The 23,255-nt window shown below is 47.9% G+C and overlaps 1 protein-coding gene across 2 annotated transcripts in view; it reads right to left on the bottom strand.

Annotated features, from left to right (window-relative positions):
• EXD1 (exonuclease 3'-5' domain containing 1) overlaps positions 1–23,255 on the bottom strand; it is a 995,593-nt gene that overhangs the window by 465,220 nt on the left and 507,118 nt on the right. For both annotated transcript variants that reach the window (XM_086937165.1, XM_086937166.1), the window contains exon 7: positions 22,990–23,076. In XM_086937165.1, the coding sequence (XP_086793291.1) occupies positions 22,990–23,076 (87 nt within the window). The remainder of the gene's footprint in view (positions 1–22,989; positions 23,077–23,255) is intronic.

Genomic DNA, 23,255 nt, shown 5'->3' with positions numbered 1-23,255 from the left:
ATGGTGGAAAAGCGTACGCAAATACGGTGAACCAACCGATGGAAAAAGCATTTCCGAGTGACCTTGGTTGGGGACGCCAGCTTGCGTAGTTTGGGCATTTGGCGTTCTCCTTGGTGGCAAACAGGTCGATTCCTGGGACTCCCCATTCTGAGAATATGTGATCCAGCGTACTCTTGTCGAGCTCCCATTCGTGGGAGAGGGATTTCTGTCTGCTTAAGGCGTCCGCAATGGTGTTGTCCTTGCCCGGGACATAGTCCGCCCTGAGCGTGATCCCATGGGGTAAAAGCCAGTTCCAGACCTTTTGCGATTAGAGTGAGCGAAAGCGTTCCTCCCGGTTTGTTGAGATAGTGCATCGTCGTGGTGTTGTCCGTTCTGACGAGCACCTGGGAGTTCTGGATGTGTGGTAAAAAGGCTTGTAGCGCCAGATACACAGCCCTCAGTTCCAGAAGATTGATATGGAGTTGCTTCTCCTGATTTGTCCATTTGCCGCTTATTTGGAGGTCCTGGAGGACAGCTCCCCAGCCTTCCAGGGATGCATCCGTGGTGATCACCAGAGGTGCTGCTGGAAGTAGGAATGGCAGTCCTATAGACAAATTCTTGTGATTTCTCCACCATTCCAGGCTCTTGGATATTTGTGGTGTTATCTTCACAATGTCTTCGAAAGAACCTGTACTCTGTGTCCATTGGTTCGTGAGGGCTTCTTGCAATGGGCGCATCCTGAGTCTGCAGTGAGGGATGAGGAGTATACAAGAAGACATCATTCCTAGGAGTGATTTGTAGGTTCGAACTCTTAGGGACTTCTTTGATGCCACAGCCGTGGCCAGAGATATTATTTTGTTTTTCCTTTCCTTTGAAGGAAATGCCCTTGCGCATTCCGTGTTCAAGGTCGCCCCGAGGAAGGTGATGTTTCTTGTTGGGGTCATGCAGGATTTCTCGTGATTGAGAGTCAATCCTAGTTGCTGAAAAAGATTGGTGCAGGCGTTGGAGGATTTGGTCGCGCCTGCAGCTGAAGGTGCCTTTACCAGCCAGTCGTCGAGGTAGGGGAAGACTTGGGGACCCATTTGACGCAGGAAAGCTGCCACAGGTGAAAGGCACTTGGTGAAAATCCGCGGTGCGGATTTGAGGCCAAACGGTAGGACTTTGAATTGGTAGTGCTGTCCTGCCACCTCGAATCTCAGGAATTTTCTGTGCCCCTTGAGTATCGGGATGTGGTAGTAGGCATCCTGGAGATCCAAAGATGTCATAAAATCTCCTTTTCCCAGAATGCCTAGTATTTCTTGGATCGTCACCATCCTGAACGACTGACTCTTCAGGAAAGAGTTGAGTGCCCTGAGGTCTAGTATGGGCCTCCACTTTTTCTCCTTCTTGCGTATAAGAAAGAAGCGGGAATAGAATCCTTTCCCTCTTTGAGACGATGGAACTCGCTCGATCGCTCCTTTCTTCAACATCGCAGATATTTCCTGGAGCAGCAGGCGTAGATGTTTGTGCGGAAGCCTGCGGGGAGGGGTTGCAGGTGGGATGGTGGTGAATTCCAGGGAATGGCCGAATCTTATTAATTGGAGTACCCACCGATCTGTGGTGATGAGATGCCAATTGTCTAGGAAATGGGTCAATTTTCCTCCAATCTTTAATGAGGGATATAGTTGCTGGACTGGCTGGAGTAATTAGTCACTGGCGTCCGCCAGTGCCCCTCTTCTGGTTTTTGCCCCTGAAGTTTGATCTCCCATAAGAAGTCTGACGACCTTGTTGCTGCTTCTGTTGGTACTGGGATTTATTCTGGTAGGAATACGAGGACCTATTTTGATAGGATCCCCTGTAGGAGGACTGGCCCCTGGATTTGTTGCCTCGAAAGGACTGGTTCCTTGCCTGCAAAGTACAAAGTGTTCTAGCAGTATCAGTGTCTTTCTTGATCGCTTGGAGCGCCTTGTCAATCTTGTCCCCGAAAAGGTGTTGGCCGTCAAGGGCATGTCCAGCACCTTCGTCTGCACCTCTTGTCTGAATGATGTTGCCTTAAGCCATCCCTGACGGCGCAGGACTGCTGCCCCAGCTAGTTGTCGAAAGCCCGTCATGGCTACATCTATGGCACAATCAATGATCTCAGCCGCCGAGGTTAAACCCTCCGTAAGCAGTGCCTTGACCTCCTCCTGAACTGTGTCTGGCAGTTCTGCTATATATGGGACTATATCTTCCCAAAGCTGGCGGTTATAACGCCCTAACAGGGCTATGGAGTTAGCCACCTTGATGGTCATGGCCGATGTCGTTGTAAACCTTTTACCGATTGTGTCCAACTTCCTGCCTTCCCTGTCCGGTGGGGCTGACAGAGGAGAGGAAGGGTTGCTAGAATTCTTTTGGGCCGCCTGGGTTACGACCGAATCCGGTTTCGGGTGCCCATTAAGGCAAGCTGGCGCTGTGGTTGGAGCTTTGTATTTTTTATCCAGGCGTGGAACAACCGCAGGTACAGAGGCCGGCGTCAGCATCAGTTTCTTTCCCTGGTCCCAGAGAAAGTCTATTATTGGGATAGACTTCGTTGTCTTCTTTGTTTGCTCCTTGAAGTCATGTAAGGAGCACTCCTTCTCAGTCGATTCCATCACCATATGAAATCGCTTCGCTGCTCTTTTCACTATTCTATGGAAACCGCCAATGTCCACTGGCGGTGAATCTGCCTGGCGCGGTTGGGGTGAAGCTGGGGAAGATGCCACATACTCTTCCTCCTCTTCGTGATCCGTGTGGTCTTCTTGGACTTCCCCCTCTTCCATTTCTTCAGCCTCCTCATCTGATGATTCTATCACCTGAGGTGGCACTTTCTCATGGCGGACCTGAGTAGTTGGCGTTGTCTGTTTTGGGGCTGCCGCTGGTGTATCTGTAGCAGGCGTCGGGCCCCCTGTCTCAGTTGCCGGTGTTTCCGGGAAACGCTGTTTGTAGTCCTGGATAAGGTATTTAAGGTCATTTACAATTGAAACGGGAAGGCATACCATCGGGGTGACCTCTGTACGAACCGGAGCTTGGAAAGAGTGTTCCTGGTAGTTCATCTCATCCTGTTCTTCGTCCGTGCTCTGAGATTTCACGTGAAGGTCTGAAAGGGAAGTAGCCTGATCCAGGAGTTCTTCTTCAGATTCCTCACTCTGGAGAATGTCCGTAGGCAAATTAATTTGCACCTCACTTGGTGACGTTGTTTCTGGTGTAATCTGCTTCTTGGTCAGTTTGCCACACACAGAACCTTTTGCAGGAGCCCCTGCCGTCGTCATTGGTGTTGTCGACGGTGGTAGGGTCATAGACGACGTTTCTATCAGCTTGGATTTCTTCCACGGCTCAGTAATGACCAATGCCAACGACGATTCCCCCCGTCGACGGTACCCTCGTCGACGGCATGGCCTTAGTCGACGGTGCCTCCGTAAACGATATTTTCTTCGTCGACGATGCCTTCGTCGACTATGCGCTCGTCGACGATGCGCTAGTCGATGATGCGCTAGTCGACGATTCATTCCTCGTCGACGGTGATTTGATCGTCGACGTCTTCGTCGTCAACACTCCCGTCCACGGGGGGCTCTTCATCGACGATGTCGTCGTCGACGGGGTAATCTTCGTCGTCGACGAGGTTTTGGACGTCGACGACGGCATCAGCAGTATTATAGATGGAATAGGTTTACCTACTGACGACGATGGAGTGGTCGTCGTCGATGAGAAGACCGACGACGCTGTGGATTCCACATTTTCCCTCTCTTTAAGCCTGTCCAGCCAGATGAGCAGGCGACCTTCTCTGTCCCTCAAGGTCTTGTTAGGGAAAGACCTACATATCTTACAGTCTTTAGGTATGTGGTCAGGATAAAGGCAATATAAGCATAGGTCATGCTTGTCTTCCACATGTAGCCTTTTCTTCCCACATGAAGAGCAGGCCCTGAAAAGGGCTTTCTTCTGGGATTCAGACATGCCAGAATTTTGAAGAAATAAATCACTTACTGCAGTGATAAGTGGCTTGAAGTAATCCTGTTCGAGATTTTGAAGAAAGAACTCACTTTTAAAAGCAAACAAGTTGGTTTTGAAGAGATCCTGAGGAGAACTCAGGCTGGAGACTCCCTAGCACAAGAGTTTGGTCCTTTTTTACATAAGGACAAGGATAGGCTACTAAGGTGAGGCCCTTAGGCCTATTATTCTCTATGTATGTCTATAGGACATTACTTTTCTATGTACCGGAGGCTCCCGTCTCGACGACGGGGAATGATTCAGGCATGTCAATCTATGAAAGACACCCCTAATACTGGATAATGAATTTGATCTTTTGCAATGTAGCTGGTGCACATGGTAATTGCTCCAATGCCTTTGGGCCGAGTTGACGCTATATTAAACTGTAAACAGTATGAAATGTGGGCCACATTTTGGGGAGTGTCCGGGCCAAATAATGATACCAATCAGACCTTGGAGATAGAGGCCTGGAGTGGGGTCCCAGAAGTGTGGTCTGCTTTTGGTGAGAATACTCTGGGATGGTGGAGTCTGTGGCCCACTCCCCACTCCCCTCGGGTGTAGTGTAATGCCTAAAAGTTAGCACCATGCTCAGAAGTATGATGTGACCAGCACAGGTCTAGGAGGTGAGAGGACCCGAGAAGCTGGATAGGGGGCTGATAATGGTGTCAGGGGACCCTCGTGTAGAGTGGGCATACCAACAAATGCCCACAGATGCCCAGAGGCATTTTCCATCTCCCACAGGGACCCCCTCAGTCAAATTGGGCTTCTTTCCTGGTGGTTTTGTCCTCTCCTCACCTTTATTGTAATCAGAGGAAGTGTATCACCTTGAGAGGCACGAAGCACAGACAGCACAAAAAGTCAATGCCCATGCGCACTATCACCAAAAGGAGGAGTCACCTACCTCGTGACTAGAAAAGACTTCTTCGAACAAAAACAAAGTGCAAACATCCAGACCCAACACTAGATGATGGGCTGTGCACAGCATGTGATCTACAGCTCACATGCCTGGTACAAACCTGTTTCATGGCTACTCCTAAATTCCGGCATTGCACATTACGACGGAAGACTTTTTCAGTTGCTGTCACAAAGCCCCTTTACTTCCACACAGAGAAATGTCCTTATTGAGGTTTGTAAAGCTTTTAAACTTTGTTGCTTTCAATGGATTGTTCAGTGAGTTTTGTACTGATGGTCAGTTCCGGTACGTATTGGGTTTAGCACCAAGATACCTTCAGAAAGTGATTAACAGGATACAAGACAACAGGAGTCTCAGGACAGATGTGTAGTTGTGTGCAGAGGCTGCGAAAGTCCTTTGACATGGGTATCAGTTTTGGTGCGTGCTATAGAAATGAAATGGTTTGCTGAGTCATAAAAAACAGGGACAGTATTTTTCTGCTAAGTTTGATTTCATTTTGACCCCGTCGATGAGAGAGTACGAGACAGACATGGGCATTATAGTTTGCACAGCAGATTTTGCCTCCAAAAAAGTGCTTGGGGAGAGGAGTTGACCTAACGGCTAGGGCGGTCGACCTCGAATCTGGGGAACTGGGTTCGAGTCTCGGCAAGGACACTGAACATCCTGTGATTCTGGGCAAATCCCTTAATCTCCCCGTGCCTAACAAAAATGAATGTGTGTCCTCATGTAATGTAACTGGTGCTATGTCAGGCGCTCTGATACCCGATTCGGGTCTAGTGCGCGCTATATAAAACTCTGTAAAAAAAAAGAAAATCTTGGTTTTCAAGTTTTGCCTTAAAAGATCTGTGACAAGAACTATACTTGGTGAAAAAACTGGGGGTGGATTTCCCGAACAGTGTTTCCACAAGAAAGGGCATATTTTAAATTCTACTCGGGACCGTGGCAGGATTTATTTTTCATTAATTGGTTTTACTTGGTGGATAACAATCATAAAACAAAATTACTTCAACAATACAAAACAATAGTAAAACAAGTAAAGATCAACCAAATGGTAATATTTAGGTAACTGTATCATGACTATACACACATTACTATTTCGAATCATTCTTGTATGTCAAGATTTAAGACTCTAGCAAGCACTGCAGAGACTTCCATCTTTGGTGGTTATAGAACTGACAGACTGTTCGAATGTAGCCGAAAAACATATTCGGGGTATAAGCTAAGTATTACGCTGAAAAGGACACCATCTCAGGCTCCCTTGACTTGGAATATCACAGCAGCTGACCAACTTTTAATCATAAATATTTAACAGCAAAGGAAAAATTATGTTCTCATGTAATAGAAGTTGTGGCTTGTAGCAATAATGTGGAACCTAAGAGCAGAATCACTGCTATCTGCTATGATCTTGATGTCATACACACAACCCGTTTCAATCTACTACAGAACACTGCTACTGAGACAGTAGCATCATTTAAATAATGTACTAAAACAATATTGCACATAGATTCTGAAAATATCAGCTCTTAAGCCCCTGAACTGCAGCATAAAAGGGGACTGTATCCAGAGAAGGTCTATAAAGTTTGAAAACCCAACAGAGCAGCTACCAACGCAAGTACCTTTTAGCTAGCCGTATAACCTTGTTAACATTGTGCCTACCAAGTGGCAGAAGCATAAAAAGTGAACATCCATGGGGGCAGCAATAACTGTTGCAGATGTATTTTTATTCTTGTAGAGAATAGCAACCACTGGGCTCTCCTGTCTTTAAGTATCAGACCCAGGAATATTGTAATATCTTTCTAGATCAGCTGGTTGTAGCTTCCAAATATCTGAAAGACATTAGCAGTCTTTAAGGATAGAATCTGGCTTAGGGTGACCTGTATATATACTGAGACACTATTGGGAGTTGAACTGAAATTAAATGGATTATGTTACTTACCCTGTAAGCATCTGTTCTTGGCACGAAGAGCTGTAGATTCACATGCCTTGCATACTCCTGCCATCAAGTGTTGGGTCCGAGTGTCTGCAAGTTGTTTTTCTTCGAAGAAGTCTTTTATAGTCATGAGGTAAGGTGACTCATCCTCTCGGTGATACTACGCATGGACATCGACTTCATTGTTATATTGTTTTCCCACAGGAGGGTGAGAATAGAGTAAGTAAATGTAGTATAGAGATGTCTATGCGTATGTAGTGTGAATAATAAGAACGGCAACAACCACAGTTGTCCGTGGAGGGAGCATGCGAATCTACAGCTCTACATGCCAAGAACAGATGCTTACAGGGCAAGTAACAATCCGCTCGAGGCATCTGTGCTGTTGATACACATGCTTGGCAAAGACTGTGTAGCAGCACCCTCCGAAAGCGGTCACTAATCAGTGGGTGTTGTAGTTGTTTGAAAAAGTGTTCTTAGCACCGCTTGTCCTACATTAGCTTCTTGATGTGCTAATACATCGACACAATAATGTTTTGTAAATGTGTTTGGGATAGACTGTATAGCTGCTTTACATATGTCAACTAAGGAAATGGTACCTAAAAAGGCCATCAATGCTCCTATTTTGAGAGTAGAATGTGCTGTAGGAGATATATTTAAAGTTCTTTTTGCTTTAACATAACAAGTTTGAATACAGTTAACAATCCACCTAAAAATACCGGATTTAGAAAAAGGATTTCCTTTACGAGGTGGAGCAAATGCAACAAAAAGTTGTTTTGTTTTACAGAAATCTTTTGTCCTATCAATACAGTACAATAGTGCTCTTTTGACATCAACTGTGTGTAGAGCCCTTTTTGCTATTTAATTTCGTTAAGGGAAGAACACAGGTAACCCAACTGATTGGGTGATATGAAAAGCAAAGACTATACTTTAGGAAGGAATTTTAGGTTTGTACCAAGAACCACTATTGTTGTGAAGCTGAAAGAAAGGTTCTTCTAAGGTTAATGCTGTAGCTCACTGTTAGACCTGGCACCTTGGCGTGAGTCTCCCTTCCACTTTTTGCTGATGTGCCTCCGATGTTTTGCTGGTTTTCCGATACTCAGGGCACTGCGCCACGGCTGACCCGTGCCGCAGTGCAAGTGCTCCCTACTGTAAATTGTACATGCGATTGGTATCCATGATTGGTTCATTGGATTTACTGTTAGTCCCTAGTAAAGTGCACAAGAGAGTGCCGGGGCTTGTAGATGCCAATACTGCTGGTGGGCCTGCAGCGCTGGTTGCGCCACCCACAGAAGCAGCCTTAAGATGTATCTGGGAACTGCGACCGCAGAACCCGCGTGCGGTCTCGTACCGTCACGCTAGCTGGGCAAGTGCACCCACTTGCCAGCCCTGACCCTTCCCTTGACTACATATTAGTCACCCCTATGGTAGGCCTGCGGGCAGGGTGCGTTGTAGGCGTAAGGTAGGACAAGCCCTGATGTGCGTGGCATGTCCTAGTAGTGACTTACAACCAAGACCGTATTTCACTATTGAAGGCTACCTGCTCCATTAGGCCAGACTGAGCTGCGAGAATTATTACACCCTATAATCCTCGCAGGCTCAAGGAGCATGGTAGCGAGTCATGTTTAGTATGCCTGAACTCAGGATGATAAAATATTTCTTGTAGTCAAGTTTATTTTAGTATCCTGGGTTTGCAAATGCTACTTTTAGAAAGTTAGCATTTGCTTGCTTAACCATTTCAGCCCGCCTCTGCTGGTATGTGTATCTGACTGTCTGGGATGTGTGAGTGGCAGGGCTGGAGGGATGACAGGTGGTGAATGCGCAGATTACACCTTAGTGGGAGGTAGGAGTGCCTCTTGACTCGAACTGTAGCTGTGCTCGGCCACCACAATGCTGGCTCCACCCTCCTGGGGAGCGGCGGATGACTCTGCCGGCAGCTGGCCCAGGAAGGGCAAAGCCCCCATCAACAAGGTACTCTGGCCGCCCCTGTCCGCACAATGCTGGCTCCACCTCCTGTGGGGCGTCTGATGTGCCTGCCCCTCACACTGAAAGCAGAAGCCGGAGTACACCCACCGGGGTACTCAAGGACTGAGAGTGGCTATGCAAAGGCCCCCCTGGCCTGCGAGAACAAAAGAATTGGCCTATAAAAGAAGGAGCCCTGCTCCTTGAAAATTAGATCCTGTTTGGGCCACAGAAGGACTCTGCCCTACGAGAAGGACCGTGAGAGACAAGGAAGGGTGCTGACTCTTGCCTGTGTCTGGTGCCTTGCTGCTGAAGGAGAGGAAGAAGAAAAGACTACGAGAAGACTTTTGCTTTACTTTGTGCCAAACTCTGCTAAAGAGATCTCCAAGGGCTTGCAACTGAACTTGCCCCCTGACCAGCGTACCAGGACCAGTGGACGCTACCCCCTTGGAAGAAAGCGACTGCGGGTGCTGACCATCGCCGCAGCACCGACGGAGGAATCTCCTCCAAGGCAACGACATCCACCTGACCACCGTGACCGGGGCCCAAAGCAACAGCGAGAGCAAAGTAAGGACCAGCCGCCGCTGGCCCGAACACCGTGACCGCAACTGCACCGGGAGCCCGAGAGCAAAGCGAAGGAGGACCCGTCCGGTCCGAGCTCTCGAGGTGACTGCATAACGAGCAGCCACTCACCTGCAAAGACGGACAGTTGCCCTGTGAGAATCCGCAAGGTCGGTAGTCTGCCCGACAGCCCAGCTGTGAGTCCACAGCTGCACCGGCACTTGGCTGGGTACGTCCTGCACTTGGGGACCGTACTGCCACTTGCCACCGCCGCACAGCCTCCGCCTCCAGGGTCGGAGCGGACGACGAGGAGAGGACCCTGCCGCCACAGAACACCGCTGCCCCGGATGACCAGTGACCTGCTCGGCTGAAGAGCCGCAACGATCAGCGACCCCGGGAAGGCAACGCGACGTGGGACAGATCCCCTTGAAGCCGCCGGCTCCACAAGAACTTTGGTTAACACCGGCCTACGGGCCCTCAGAGAACTGCTATAAGAACTGTGGTAACCTGAACTGAGTAACTTGCAACCGTTATCATAAAGTACGTTGACTGTATTCACAAGCCTGCTTAAAATCTATATAAAGATATATATTTTTACAGAATACAGTCTGGTCTCGTTGTGTGGTGGGTTGGTTGTAAAGGTGTACTATTGCAAGTGTTTAACCCTATGTGCCCCAAAGATTAGCCTACGACTGCTTAAGCCACACTACCTAGAGGGTAAGCAGAGGTTGTCTGGAAGGTAACCCTCAGCCCTGACGAGGAAGAGAGAGTCCCTGCTTGTCGCTAGTGTTGCACTGCGCCAACTAGAGCCTCCCCCTTCCTACACTCACCAACTCGTCTTAATGAAGTGATAGCAGTTAGAAAGGCAACTTTCCATGAAAGTAATTGTAAAGCACAACTGTGTACATGCTCAAAAGGTGGACCCATAAGCCTTGTGAGAACAATATTAAAGGTTGCAGACAGGTGCAAGGGGTGCCCTGGGTGGTATTATATGTTTACGCCCTTCCATTAAAGCTTTAATAACTGGAACTTTGAATAAGGACAAATGTTGTCTGTTTTGCAGATTGCAGCTACTGCCGCAAGGTGTAGTCGAATGAATGCGTAGGCTAAGCCTACTCGCTGTAGATGCAAACGATAACAAATAATATTTTGTATAGATGCATCCAGCGGATCAATTTTGGTATTACAATATATAACAAACCTGTTCCACTTTGCTGCTTAGCAGCCTCTAGTGGTAGGTTTCCTTGCTTCATTAAGATTTGTCATACAATCTTGTGGTAGATTTAGGTATCCAAACACTATGACTTCAGGAGCCAGATCGCTAGGTTGAGTTCCTTGGGGTTTGGATGTCTGATTTCTCCATGGTTATGTGTGAGAAGGTTGGAAGTGAGGTGCAGTATTTGGTGGGGAACTACTGACAGTTTTAGTAGTGTGGTAAAGCACAGTTGATGAGCCCACATTGGAGCTATTGAAATCAGTGTAAGTGATGTTTGCCTGAGTTTCCGAACCAAAAATGCAAGGAGAGGGAGATGCAGAAAAGCGTAAGCAAATATCATTGACACGTTCATCCACATGGCACTGCCTTTGGATAGATGGCCTGGGAACCTGGAGGTAAAGTTTGTGCATTTTGAGTTCTCTGCTGTGGCAAAAAGGTCTATTTGTGGGAATCCCCATTTTTGATAGTATGGGAGGGGAACCTGGGATGAATTTCCCGTTTGTGTATTTGTTGCAGCATCCTGCTAAGGAGATTGGCAAATTGGTTGTTTATTCCTGAAAGGTGTGCTGCAAGAAGATGAATTTTGTGATGTATCGCCCAACGCCAAATGGTCTGAGAGAGGCAGGACAATTGTAGAGTGTGCCCCCCCCCCCCCCCTGTTTTTGTACAAAGTACATTGCTGTCATATTGTCCGTCCAGACTAAGACAACATTGCCTACTAGGTGAGGATGGAAAGCTTTTAGGGCTAACTGAACTGCTAGAAGCTCCAAGTAATTGATGCTGAGACCTTTGTGTTTGGTGTCCCATAATCTATTAATTGTCATATAGTGGAGATGGGCATCCCAACCTGTGAGAGATGCATCTGCTGTTAGTAAGACTTGTGGAATACGTCCGATGAACGGCTGCCCTTTTGAGTTTCCACCACTGCAGAGAGCGAGGAGTGTGACTGCCTACCAGCACTAGATATATAAATTGACCCTGTGATTGATTCCACTGACATGCTAAGCATTCTTAAAGAGGCCGCATATGCAGTCTTGCATGGGGCACTATTGCAATGCATGATGCCATCATTCCTAACAGTTGCATGAAAGTCTTCACCGTTAGGTATTGGTTATTTTAAAACTTTAGTAATATAGATTGAAAGTGTTCGATTCTGGATGCCTTGGCAGAGTGTAGAGCTGTGTGAGTGTTTAGCGTTGCTCCTAGATATGTTTGCAGTTGTGAGGGTTGAAGATATGACTTTTGTGTATTGGCTTTAAATCCCAGTTGATGGAGAAGGTTTATAGTAGCTTGAGTGTGTGGTAATGCAAATGCTACTTACCAGTATGCATCTGTTCTTGGCATGTAGGGCTGCTGACATTCATATCTGTGCATAGATCGCAGCCTAGTGTTGGGTCCGGATGATTGCACATTGTTGTCCTGGAAGAGTCTTCGAAGTATCACGAGATAGGTGGCTCCTCCCCTGGACTACAGTGCGCATGGGCCTCGACTCCATCCCCAGATTGTTTTTAGCCATTGTGGCCAAGATGGAGTGAAACTCAGTGAATGATGACCATGCCATGAAATGATATGTGAACACTGCAGCTGCTACAGGCGCCGGGGAGGAGGGCGGGTGATATGAATGTCAGCAGCCCTACATGCCAAGAACAGATGCATACTGGTAAGTAGCATTTGCAGTTCGAGGCATGTGGGCTGCTGAATTCATATCTGTGCATAGAATACATAGCAGTCCCTCCATTAGCGGCGGCCGCCCGTGCCAGCTGCAGCAGTTTGGAAAAGTTCTTGAGAACAGCCTGCCCTACAGCTGCCTGCTGTTTGGAGTGCACGTCTACACAGTAATGCTTAGTAAATGTATGTGTGGTAGACCATGCGGCTGCTCTACATATGTCCTCTAAGGGAATGTTTTCAAGGAAAGCCATAGAGGCCCCCAACTTTCTGGTGGAGTGGGCTCTTGGTGGAATTGTAAGAGTGCGTTTTGCCTTTGCATAGCAGATTTGAATACATTTCACGATCCACCTAGCAATACCAGCCTTGGAAATAGGGTTACCTTTGTGATGTGGCGCAAAGGCAACAAAAAGCTGCTTAGTCTTTCTAAAATCCTTGGTCCTATCAATGTAATACATTAGGGCCCGTTTAACGTCAAGGGTGTGGAGCATCCGCTCCGCCAGTGACTCTGGATTTTGAAAGAACACCGGCAACTCAATGGTTTGGTTGATGTGGAACTGAGACACAACCTTGGGTAGAAATTTAGGGTTAGTGCGGAGCACTACCCTGTTTGAATGAACTTGGAAGAAAGGCTCTTGGATTGTGAGGGCCTGCAGCTCACTAACCCTCCGTAGCGATGTAATTGCTACCAGGAAAGCCACTTTCCATGTCAAGAACTTAATTTCGCAAGAATGTAGTGGCTCAAAGGGAGGACCCATCAGTCTTGTAAGAACCACATTGAGGTTCCATTCCGGAGCTGGTGGAGTCCGTGGCGGAATGACTCTTTTGAGGCCTTCTAGAAATGCCTTGATGACAGGCACTTTGAAAAGTGAAAGGTGCTGTCTATGTTGGAGGTATGCGGCCATCGCAGACAGGTGAATGTGAATGGAAGTATATGCCAGATTACACTTGTATAGATGGAACAGGTAACAGATTATGTTCTGAATAGAAGCATCTAGTGGATCAATGTTGTGGTTTGCGCAATAGATGACAAACCGTTTCCATTTTGCTGCGTAACATGCTCTAGTAGTGGGCTTTTATCGCCTCCCGAATGATGTCCATGCAATTGGGAGGAAGGTTGAGGTAGCCAAACTCTAGGACTTCAGGAGCCAGATCGCCAGGTTGAGCTGTTGCGGATCTGGGTGCTGAATGTCGCCATGGCTCTGCGTCAGAAGGCTGGGTGTGAGATGAAGCCTTTGATGCGGTACCACGGAAAGTTCCAGAAACGTGGTGTACCATGGTTGGCGAGCCCACGTTGGAGCAACTAGGATGAGAGTCATCGAGTGCTGCCTGAGCTTGCGCGCCACCAGCGGTATCAGAGGTGCTGGGGGAAAAGCGTACGCAAATCTGCCTGACCAGTTCATCCATATCGCATTGCCCTGTGATTGCGGGTGTGGGAACCTGGCGGCGAAGCTTTGGCATTTTGCGTTCTCCCTTGTGGCGAACAGGTCGATCTCTGGATGACCCCACCTTTGGAAGTACGGTTGGAGTACTGATGGATGTATCTCCCACTCGTGCATTTGGTGGCTGTGCCTGCTGAGCAGGTCCGCCATCTGATTGTCCTTGCCTGGGAGATGTTCTGCCATGAGGAAAATGTTCCTCTGAATGGCCCACTTCCACATGCTCTTAGCCAGATGAGACAGCTGCGGAGAGTGTGTGCCCCCCTGTTTCTGAATGTAGTACATGGCCGTCATGTTGTCCGTCCGGATCAACATGACCTTGTTGCACAGATGTACTTTGAATGCCTTTAAGGCCATGAAGATCGCCATCAGTTCCAGTACATTGATGTGGATCTTCCTTTGCTGTAGTGTCCATAGTCCCTGCACCGTGTATTGGAGTACATGCGCTCCCCATCCCTGGAGAGAAACGTCAGTTGTCAGGATGATCTGCGGCACAGGCTCTTGAAACGGTCGGCCCTTGCAAAGGTTTCGTGGATTCCACCAATGCAGAGAGTTGTATGCCCGACCGCTCACCAACACTAGGTCTTTTAACTGCCCATGAGCCTGAGTCCACTGACGTGCTAAGCACTCCTGAAGCGGACGCATATGTAGTCTTGCGTGTGGGACTATGGAGATGCAGGAGGCCATCATGCCTATCAACTGCATGAACACTCTTGCTGGAAGCGAGTGTTGAGGTCTGAATCTTTGGATCAGCGACTGAATGCTGTTGACTCTCACTGAATTCGGCTGCGCAGTGGCCGCCAGAGTGTTTATGGTCGCACCCAGATACTGCCGTATGTGGGCGGGCTGGAGATGTGATTTTGGATAATTCAGTGAGAACCCCAGATCGTGCAGAAGGTGAATGGTGTGGGACACGTGGTCGGCGCACTGCTGGGCCGACTTCGCTTGAATGAGCCAGTCGTCCAGATAGGGGTAGACGTGGATGTTTTGACATCTCAGATGCGCCGCCACCGTCGCTAGGCACTTTGTGAAGACCCTGGGCGCTGTGGTGACCCCAAAAGGCAAAACCTTGAACTGGTAGTGCTGGTTTTGAATGGTGAACCTGAGGTACTTTCTGTGTGAAGGATGCAGTGGAATGTGAAAGTACGCATCCTTGAGGTCCAGAGTTGCCAGGAAGTCCCCTTGCCGAAGCAGTGGGAGAACCTGCTGTAGCGTGAGCATATGGAAATGTTCTGACAGAATGTAAAAGTTGAGAGGTCTGAGGTCTAGGATGGGCCTGAGGGATCCGTCCTTTTTTGGAATCAGAAAGTACAGGGAGTAAACTCCTGTACCTCTTTCCTGCGGGGGCACGAGCTCTATTGCTCTTTTTTGCAGCATGACGTTGACATCCTGCTGCAACAAGTGCAAGTGCTCGCCGGACATAGGGCGGCTCTTTGGGGGTATGTTGGGTGGAGTGGACGTGAGCTCCAGACAATAACCATATTGGATAAGAGATCTGACCCACCTGTCCGTGGTGATGGACTTCCACACGGGCAGGAACTGCTGGAGTCTCCCCCCGACCGGTGTTGCGTGGGCGGGGGGCAGTGACAAGGTGTCACTGTTTGTTGGCGGTGGAGGACCTGGAGCTGTTATTACCACGTCCTCTGCCTTTGACGTTGTTGCCACGGTATCCACCCCGACCCTTGTTGGTATAGGACGGTTGGGTGTTACTCTTATAGAATTGCGTCGACTGTGACAGTTGACGCCTCGAGGTGCCTCTATTATTGGAGCGACGAAAGGAACCACCCCGAAACTGCTGGGACTGCAAGGCACCCATAGACTTTGCAGTGTTGGTGTCCTTCTTCATTTTCTCGAGGGTGGTATCAACTTCTGAGCCAAACAGGTGGTCTGGGTTGACAGTTTGGTTCAAGATGGTAGTTTGAATGTCTGGTTTGAAACCGGATATTCTGAGCCATGCATGTCTACGCAGTAGAACGCTAGTGTTTATTGCTCTTGAGGCGGTGTCAGCCACATCAAGAGCGCACTTAATTGAAGCATTGGTGATAAGCTTCCCCTCCTGTATCAACATTTCTGCTGCTTCCTTATATTGATCTGGTAAGTGCTGTAGAAGGGTATCTAGAGTGTCGTAGTGTGCCCTGTCGTAACGCGCAAGTAGCACCTGTGTGTTGGATATGCGCCATATGTTGGCTGCCTGCGCAGCAACACGTTTCCCCGAAGCCTCAAATACTTTTGATTCCTTGTCTGGGGGAGGAGCATCACCCGTAGTTTGTGAGTTGGCTCTTTTGCGTGCATTGGAGACAACCAAGGAATCCAGAGGCAACTGCCCTTTGATGTACGTTGGATCAGTGGGCGCTGCCTTGTACTTTTTGTCGATACGTGGGTTGATGACTCTTGCTCGGGTGGGCTCCTTGAAGGCTTCTGGCGCATGTTTCAACACCCCTTTTAGCATTGGCAAAGTTTTTACAGTTTTTTCAGCGACTGAAAAGGTGTCAAAAAGAAAATCGACGTCTACTGGGTCAGCATGGAGATCGACGTCATGATTGGCTGCCGCCCTTTCAATTAGTTAACAACAAGGGGTGGTGATGGACAGAGTTTCTGAATTAAGCAGAATACTCTCACCGAGTCAAGAGATCAGGGCTAGATCCAACACCGTTTTTTAGCTCACTGCACCATCCCAGCTCAGAACCTGGCTATATGCAAATTAGTCTGTTCCTGTCCCAGTGCATGATGGGAACAGGGCAAACCAAACTACCAAGCCAATTCTTACACTGGGAAGGAAACAAGCTTCCGGGGACCGGTTTCTGGCATTTCAGCCGTCGTCGGCCCGGCTTGCTTGAATCCTGATGGTGCAATGAGCAAGGGACTCACATCTGAGTATACCCTTCCACGCTTAGGGTGGACAAAATATTTAACAACAAGGGGTGGTGATGGACAGAGTTTCTGAATTAAGCAGAATACTCTCACCCAGTCAAGAGATCAGGGCTAGATCCAACACCATTTTTTAGCTCACTGCACCATCCCAGCTCAGAACCTGGCTATATGCAAATTAGTCTGTTCCTGTCCCAGTGCATGATGGGAACATGGCAAACCAAACTACCAAGCCAATTCTTACACTGGGAAGGAAACAAGCTTCCGGGGACCGGTTTCTGGCATTTCAGCCGTCGTCGGCCCGGCTTGCTTGAATCCTGATGGTGCAATGAGCAAGGGACTCACATCTGAGTATACCCTTCCACGCTTCGGGTGGACAAAATATTTAACAACAAGGGGTGGTGATGGACAGAGTTTCTGAATTAAGCAGAATACTCTCACCCAGTCAAGAGATCAGGGCTAGATCCAACACCGTTTTTTAGCTCACTGCACCATCCCAGCTCAGAACCTGGCTATATGCAAATTAGTCTGTTCCTGTCCCAGTGCATGATGGGAACATGGCAAACCAAACTACCAAGCCAATTCTTACACTGGGAAGGAAACAAGCTTCCGGGGACCGGTTTCTGGCATTTCAGCCGTCGTCGGCCCGGCTTGCTTGAATCCTGATGGTGCAATGAGCAAGGGACTCACATCTGAGTATACCCTGCCACGCTTAGGGTGGACAAAATACTCAGACATGAGTCCCTTTCTCACTGCACCATCAGGATTCAAGCAAGCCGGGCCGAAGACGGCTGAAATGCCAGAAACCAGTCCCCGGTAGCTTGTCTCCTTTCTGGTGAAGAATTGGCTCTGTAGTTTAGTCCGCCCTGTTCCCATGATGCACTGGGCCAGGGACAGACTGATTTGCATATAGCCAGGTTCTGAGCTGGGATGGTGCAGTGAGATAAATAACGGTGATGGATCAAGCCCTGATCTTTGGACTGGGTAAGAGTGGTCTGCTTAATTCAGACACTCTGTTCATCACCACCCCCTTTTCTGAATCGCCCTTTCAATTAGAGCATTGAAAGCTGCAGAGTCTTCTGTTGGGGAAGTCTTTGCTGAAAAAAGCTGAGGCTCCTGCCCTGAATGCGGGTCCCCCAGGGTCGCAACCAGCAGACCAAGGCTCAGTCACATCTTCTGGGTCTGAGTAGACTGGATAGGAATACTCATCCTCGTCGTTTCCATCACCCTCCTCTACATTAGAATGAGTGGGTGAAAGTTCATGGCCTTGTGGTGATACAGGCTCCATAGAGGCAGAGGCACCAGCAGAGTCCATCTTTTTCTTAAGTGGAATTTGGAAATGCTCCAATGCTGGTTCAGGGGTGATCTTCCTTTTAAGGAGAGAGAGCTTGCCTGTGTTGGCGTCGATGATCACTTCTCGACGCTCTTCTTCTGCCAGCTGTTGGTGGCGTGGGCTTGGAACCACCAACGATGCCTTCGGCGTCGAAGATAACTTCAAGGGAACTCCGGCCCCAGGTTTTGCTGTGAAAGCCTTCGGCGCCGTCTTTGGCGGCAACGTGAACAGAATCGGCGTTGGCGTCTTCGCCGGTTTTTGGAGAAGCTTGGGCGGCACAGTGTCCTTCGGCTCGACTGCTGCGGCCCCCTCCCTAATACGCTGAAGGGACTCCGTGACCTTTTTAGTGAACGAGGCGGAGGGACGCACCGGCTCGAGAGAGTCTTCTGAAGCTGGTTTTGGGACGGCGACCAATGACGCAGTCTTCAGAGCCGACGCAGCTGCCCCCTTGGCCTTGTCGAGTGGAAGCGGGGCAGTGATAGACTTGGGGTCGTCCTGCTGCTTCTTCGTGGCCTTCTTATGGTCGTCGACCTTCTTGGTATCGATGCGACTCTTAAGTGTGTCGACCAACTTCGGCGCCGATGCAGCCGCGTCGGCCGCTTTTACCTTCGGCTTCGATACCGTAGTCTTCGGGTCGGCCATTTTGGCATGGCCCTTGAGCTCGACGGCCATCTTGGATTTCTTCGGCGCCGAGGCCTCCGAAGTCTTCGACCCGACCAGTGCGACTTGCGCTTTCGGTTTCGATACGTCTGGCGTCGAGACCGATGGTTTCACTTTCGGTTTCTGTACCGTGAGTGGTGCCGTATCAATGTCCGTGGCCGGGCCGGAAGGCGGAGCCGTGGGACGGGAATCAAGGCTTTGGGTAAGGCCCGAAGGCGATCCCTCAGCCTGGGCCTTAGAATGGTGGCTGGCCCCGGAGTCAGTGTGAGGAAGCTCCTCTTCCGAGCTATCCTCTACGGTGGCAAGGGCCCCGTCGTCGTCCCCTACCTCCTCGACGACTTCCTCGAAATCCTCGTCTTCCGCGTCGGAGTCTTCCTCGACCTCCGACGCCGGGTTAGATTCTGTGATATCCTGGATAGTGTCGTCGCCGACATCCTCCGTGTTGAAGATGTCCGTCGGAGGGGGTGCCGATCGCTGGGCCTGCAGTCTCGCAGCTCGGCGGAGCTCGAGTGTCTTTTTTGACCTGAACTTGGAGCAGGCCATACACTTGGCCTCGTCGTGGTCCGGCGACCAGCACTTATTGCACACCGGGTGCACGTCGATATGTGGGTACTTCGAGGCACACACCGGGCACCTCTTAAATGGACTTCGTTCCATGATGAAAGTAGGTTGGAGCGTCGTGTAGGCCCGTCCGCGCCGAAAGCACGCGGAAGGGCAGAGTTGGTTCGGAGTCGATGAAACAAACGAACCCGAACGATAGACAATACCGACGCGAGTCCTAAAGACCTTTTGGTCTCGAGCAAAGTAAGTTAAACAACTATCGATTCCGACAGAGGGAACCGAAACACATCCGAACCCAATGGCGGAAAAAAACAATCTGGGGATGGAGTCGATGCCCATGCGCACTGTAGTCCAGGGGAGGAGCCACCTATCTCGTGATACTTCGAAGACTCTTCCAGGACAACAATGTGCAATCATCCGGACCCAACACTAGGCGGCGATCTATGCACAGATATGAATTCAGCAGCCCACATGCCTCGAACACACTTTTTCTGTGTGTTGGCTTTGATAGGCCAATCGTCCAGATATGGGAAGACATTAATCTGTTGTCTTCTTAGATGGGCTGCTACTACTGCTAGACATTCAGTGAATACTCTGGGTGCAGTAGTCACTCCGAATGGAAGTACTTTGAATTGATAGGGATTTCCTGCTATAAAAAATCTGAGATATTTGTTATGTGCTGGATAGATAGGAATATGGAAATATATGTCATTTAAGTCTAACGTGGACATAAAGTTACCTTGTTGTATAAGTGGAAGCACTTGTTGAAGAGTAACCTTATGGAAGTAATCTGACAGTATGTATATGTTTAATGGTGGGAGATCTAAGATTGGTCGTAGGAACCCATCTTTTTTGAGCATCAGGAAGTAAAGCGGGTATACTCCTGACCCTTGGGGAACTGGTTCTATAGCTCCTTTTGTTAGGAGAGCGTGTACTTCTTGTTTGAGAAGCTGTTGGTGTTTTAGCGAGAGTCTGTGAATGCGCAGTGGAATATTTGAAGGATTGCTGGTAAGCTTCAGGCAATAACCATGTTGGCTAATACTCTAAACCCATTTGTATGTGGGTTGCCAAAAGGGTAGACACTGTTGCAATCTTCCCCCAACAGGTGATGAATGGTCTGGGGGAATTCACTGTTTGTTAGAGGACTGGGAGGTACGTGCTGGTGTACCTTTCCCTCTTCCCTTGACATTTTTCCTCCATAGTTACCCCAATAGAATCCTCTAGAGGGTTCATAGTGTTTGTGTTTTATATTAAGATGCAGCCGCATCTGAGGTGTTAGTGGTATTCTTAGAGCCTCCTCTGTAAAAGGAACCACAAAATGAACCTCTGGTAGAAGGAGATTGAAGTGCTACAATAGACTTTGTCACTTCTGTATCTTTTTTCATTATTTCAAGGAACTGATCTATTTGAGGTGCTCTTTATATCAAAGGGTGCATTAAGAATGGTTTGTTGCACTTCTGGTTAAAAACCAGAAATTTTGAACCACGTAGGTCTCCAGAGCATAATGCTAGTGTTGATTCCTCTAGCTGCAGTCCCTGCCGCTTCTAATGCACACCTGATAGATTAATTAGAAATAAGTTTCCCCCCTTGAACTATTTCCTGCCCCCTCTTTTGTGTTCTTCTGTGAGATATTCTAATAATTCTTCCATCTCATCCCAGTGAGCTCTATTGTTCCTGGACAAGATACCCTGTGTATTAGCTAAACGGTAAATGGCTGGCTGATTGAGCAGCCACTCTTTTTCCTGAGGTGGTGCTTCCCCTGATGTTTGCGAATTTGCCGTTTTATAGGCATTAGCAACCACTAATGAATCCAAAGGAAACTGACTCCTAATAAAAACTGAGTCCGATGGAGGGGGTTTATATTTTTTGCCCACTCTAGGTGCTAATCAGAACGCCGAAGAGGTTTAAGCAGAAGGGTCCGCATATGCCCATTAGGTGTAGCCAAGAGGGCATCAATTCCTATCGGACATCAGCTCCCTGCAGTATATGACATCCTTAAGCCACTCTCTACATGTGGGAGAAAACCTTCACCTCCGAAGTATCGCCATCCTCCCTCTAGCCTAAAGTAATAGCACAGCTGTGTACTTCCTGACCTGGAATGGAATGTCTTAGACACAGCCCAGCAAAGCCATAAGAGTTTTTGGCACAGTAATTTCAATCATGTCTATCAGAGTTTCCTTTATCTCAGACCAGTAACCCGTAACAGCTGGGCATAGCCATGCCAGGTGAGGAAATCCGTATTGTGGCCAGCCCATCTAATACTCATCAAAACATGAGCGGGAAGTTCCCAAAACTCTAGAAGACTAAGGAGTTCGAATAAATACAATTGCCCACAAAAACGCTGTCAAGTATCAAATCATTTTATTTTTAAATATTTCTTAGTAAGAAGACATTCATTTGTTCAAAGAGATTAATTTCATACACATATAAAAATATATTCTTTGGCGATATTGGCCCAGCACAAGAACCAGAAGGACAATATGTACAGAAACCATTCATACTCTCAGGCATACACACATTCAGCCATCACCATATGCATCAGAAGGAAAAAATACACAGACACATTTAAGACCAACAGACAGAGGAAAGCGCCGACGCGCGTTTCGGAAAAAGTGCCAATATTCAGGATTCCTTCATCAGGGCGCAAAATGAGGTTTTTACAGTTCCATTTCAACTTTGCTGGGCAACAAAACTGCAAAGCGTAGCGTTTCTGTATCAGGCACCCAGGTACTTATTCAGAGAGTCGAAGTGAGAGACATCTAAATTCACATCGGTTATATGCATGTATAAAGAACGGGATACTTCAAGTTTTCTGAAATTACACACCAAAAAACAGGGACAGCAGACCGATAATATTACGACCATAGGAAAGGTCTGATGGAATTATTAAAATCCGTGCATAGGAAATTTTCGTCAAGTATATCGCAGATCTCGTGAGGTATTTAAAGTGATACACAGTAAGTGTCGAGCCGACTCAGCAGGATATGATGTCGTATACTCAGGCACGCTCTTCGTGAACTACAGCGAAGGCTCTCCAAACAGTCTGCTTCCCTCCTCAACCGGTTGAGAGATCACCTTCATTTACATGTGAGGGATAATCTGGGATTCTGTGCTAGTGGGATTTCCACTGCAATCAGGTTGTTGAGGCAAGCGCTACGGCAGTCTCTGTTCTGAGCAAAGGTAGTGTACTGGACCGTGTTCATCTCACATCTGGGTCGTGTAGCAGGCTTATAAGGTACATTGTTGAGAGGGATTGGATGGCTATATTCATTTCAGATGTGACCTCGCGAAACAGCGGAGGGTGGTACCAGAAATGTGCCTAGTGGGCATGAGAATACAAATAGTAGTTTCTAATCAGAGGAATAAAGAAATCTGAGGTATGGTGGCATTTAGGGCATGTGGAGCGATCAGTATATCCATCTAATTGCTATAACTTTGGACTATTTACAAATAGGCGAAAGCACTTCTAAATACATGCTAAAATAAGGATTCCCAACCTGACTTATGGAAATAAGTCAAGCATGTCAGTGAATGGTTTAATCCTGGAGGCATGAAAATTGGGATCAAAAACTGCGGTTGTCAAGTGTCTAGAAGTAAGTTACCATGCAAGATCCAAAACAAAAAACCCATTGCCAACCTCATGCTTGTTTTCCGATACTGTGATACTACATATTAGGAGGACATACGGGATTTTGCTATATGAAAGGCATGAATAATTAAAAGCTTAAGGTGTGTGGGTGAAATAAGTGGAAGTTGAGCCCTTATCTGCCCACAAAAATGTCTGTTTTTAGCAACATTAAAGACCAGGGAAAAAATAAAAACTCAATGTAAACTTTCCTAGCTCACAGGAACAATCATTTGGGCAGTTTATATTGGGAAACGTTGCATTTCAAACAACTTCATACATCTAAACCGAAGATTTACCTGAAGCCAGCATAGCTTTCCATGACGACAAATATTCACACCCTCAGCATCTACACCTATAACATTTTGACTCTTGAGATGGCGGATCTAATGAGAAAGAAATAAAGCAAGTCAAATCTGTTCAATACCAATTATAATCTTAATATGTTTTAACACATTCAAATTAAAAACAACAACCCACAGAAAAGTACAGTATTCTCTACAATGCAAATTAAGACAGTCCTTCAACAAACATCTCTAGGCTATTAAGGGAAGGAATGGGACTG

This window comes from Lissotriton vulgaris, chromosome 9 (genome assembly GCF_964263255.1).
Source record: "Lissotriton vulgaris chromosome 9, aLisVul1.2, whole genome shotgun sequence".
Taxonomy (NCBI): Eukaryota; Metazoa; Chordata; class Amphibia; order Caudata; family Salamandridae; genus Lissotriton; species Lissotriton vulgaris.
The sequence above is the reverse complement of the archived record's forward strand: the minus strand, read 5'-3'. Positions and strand labels throughout refer to the sequence as shown.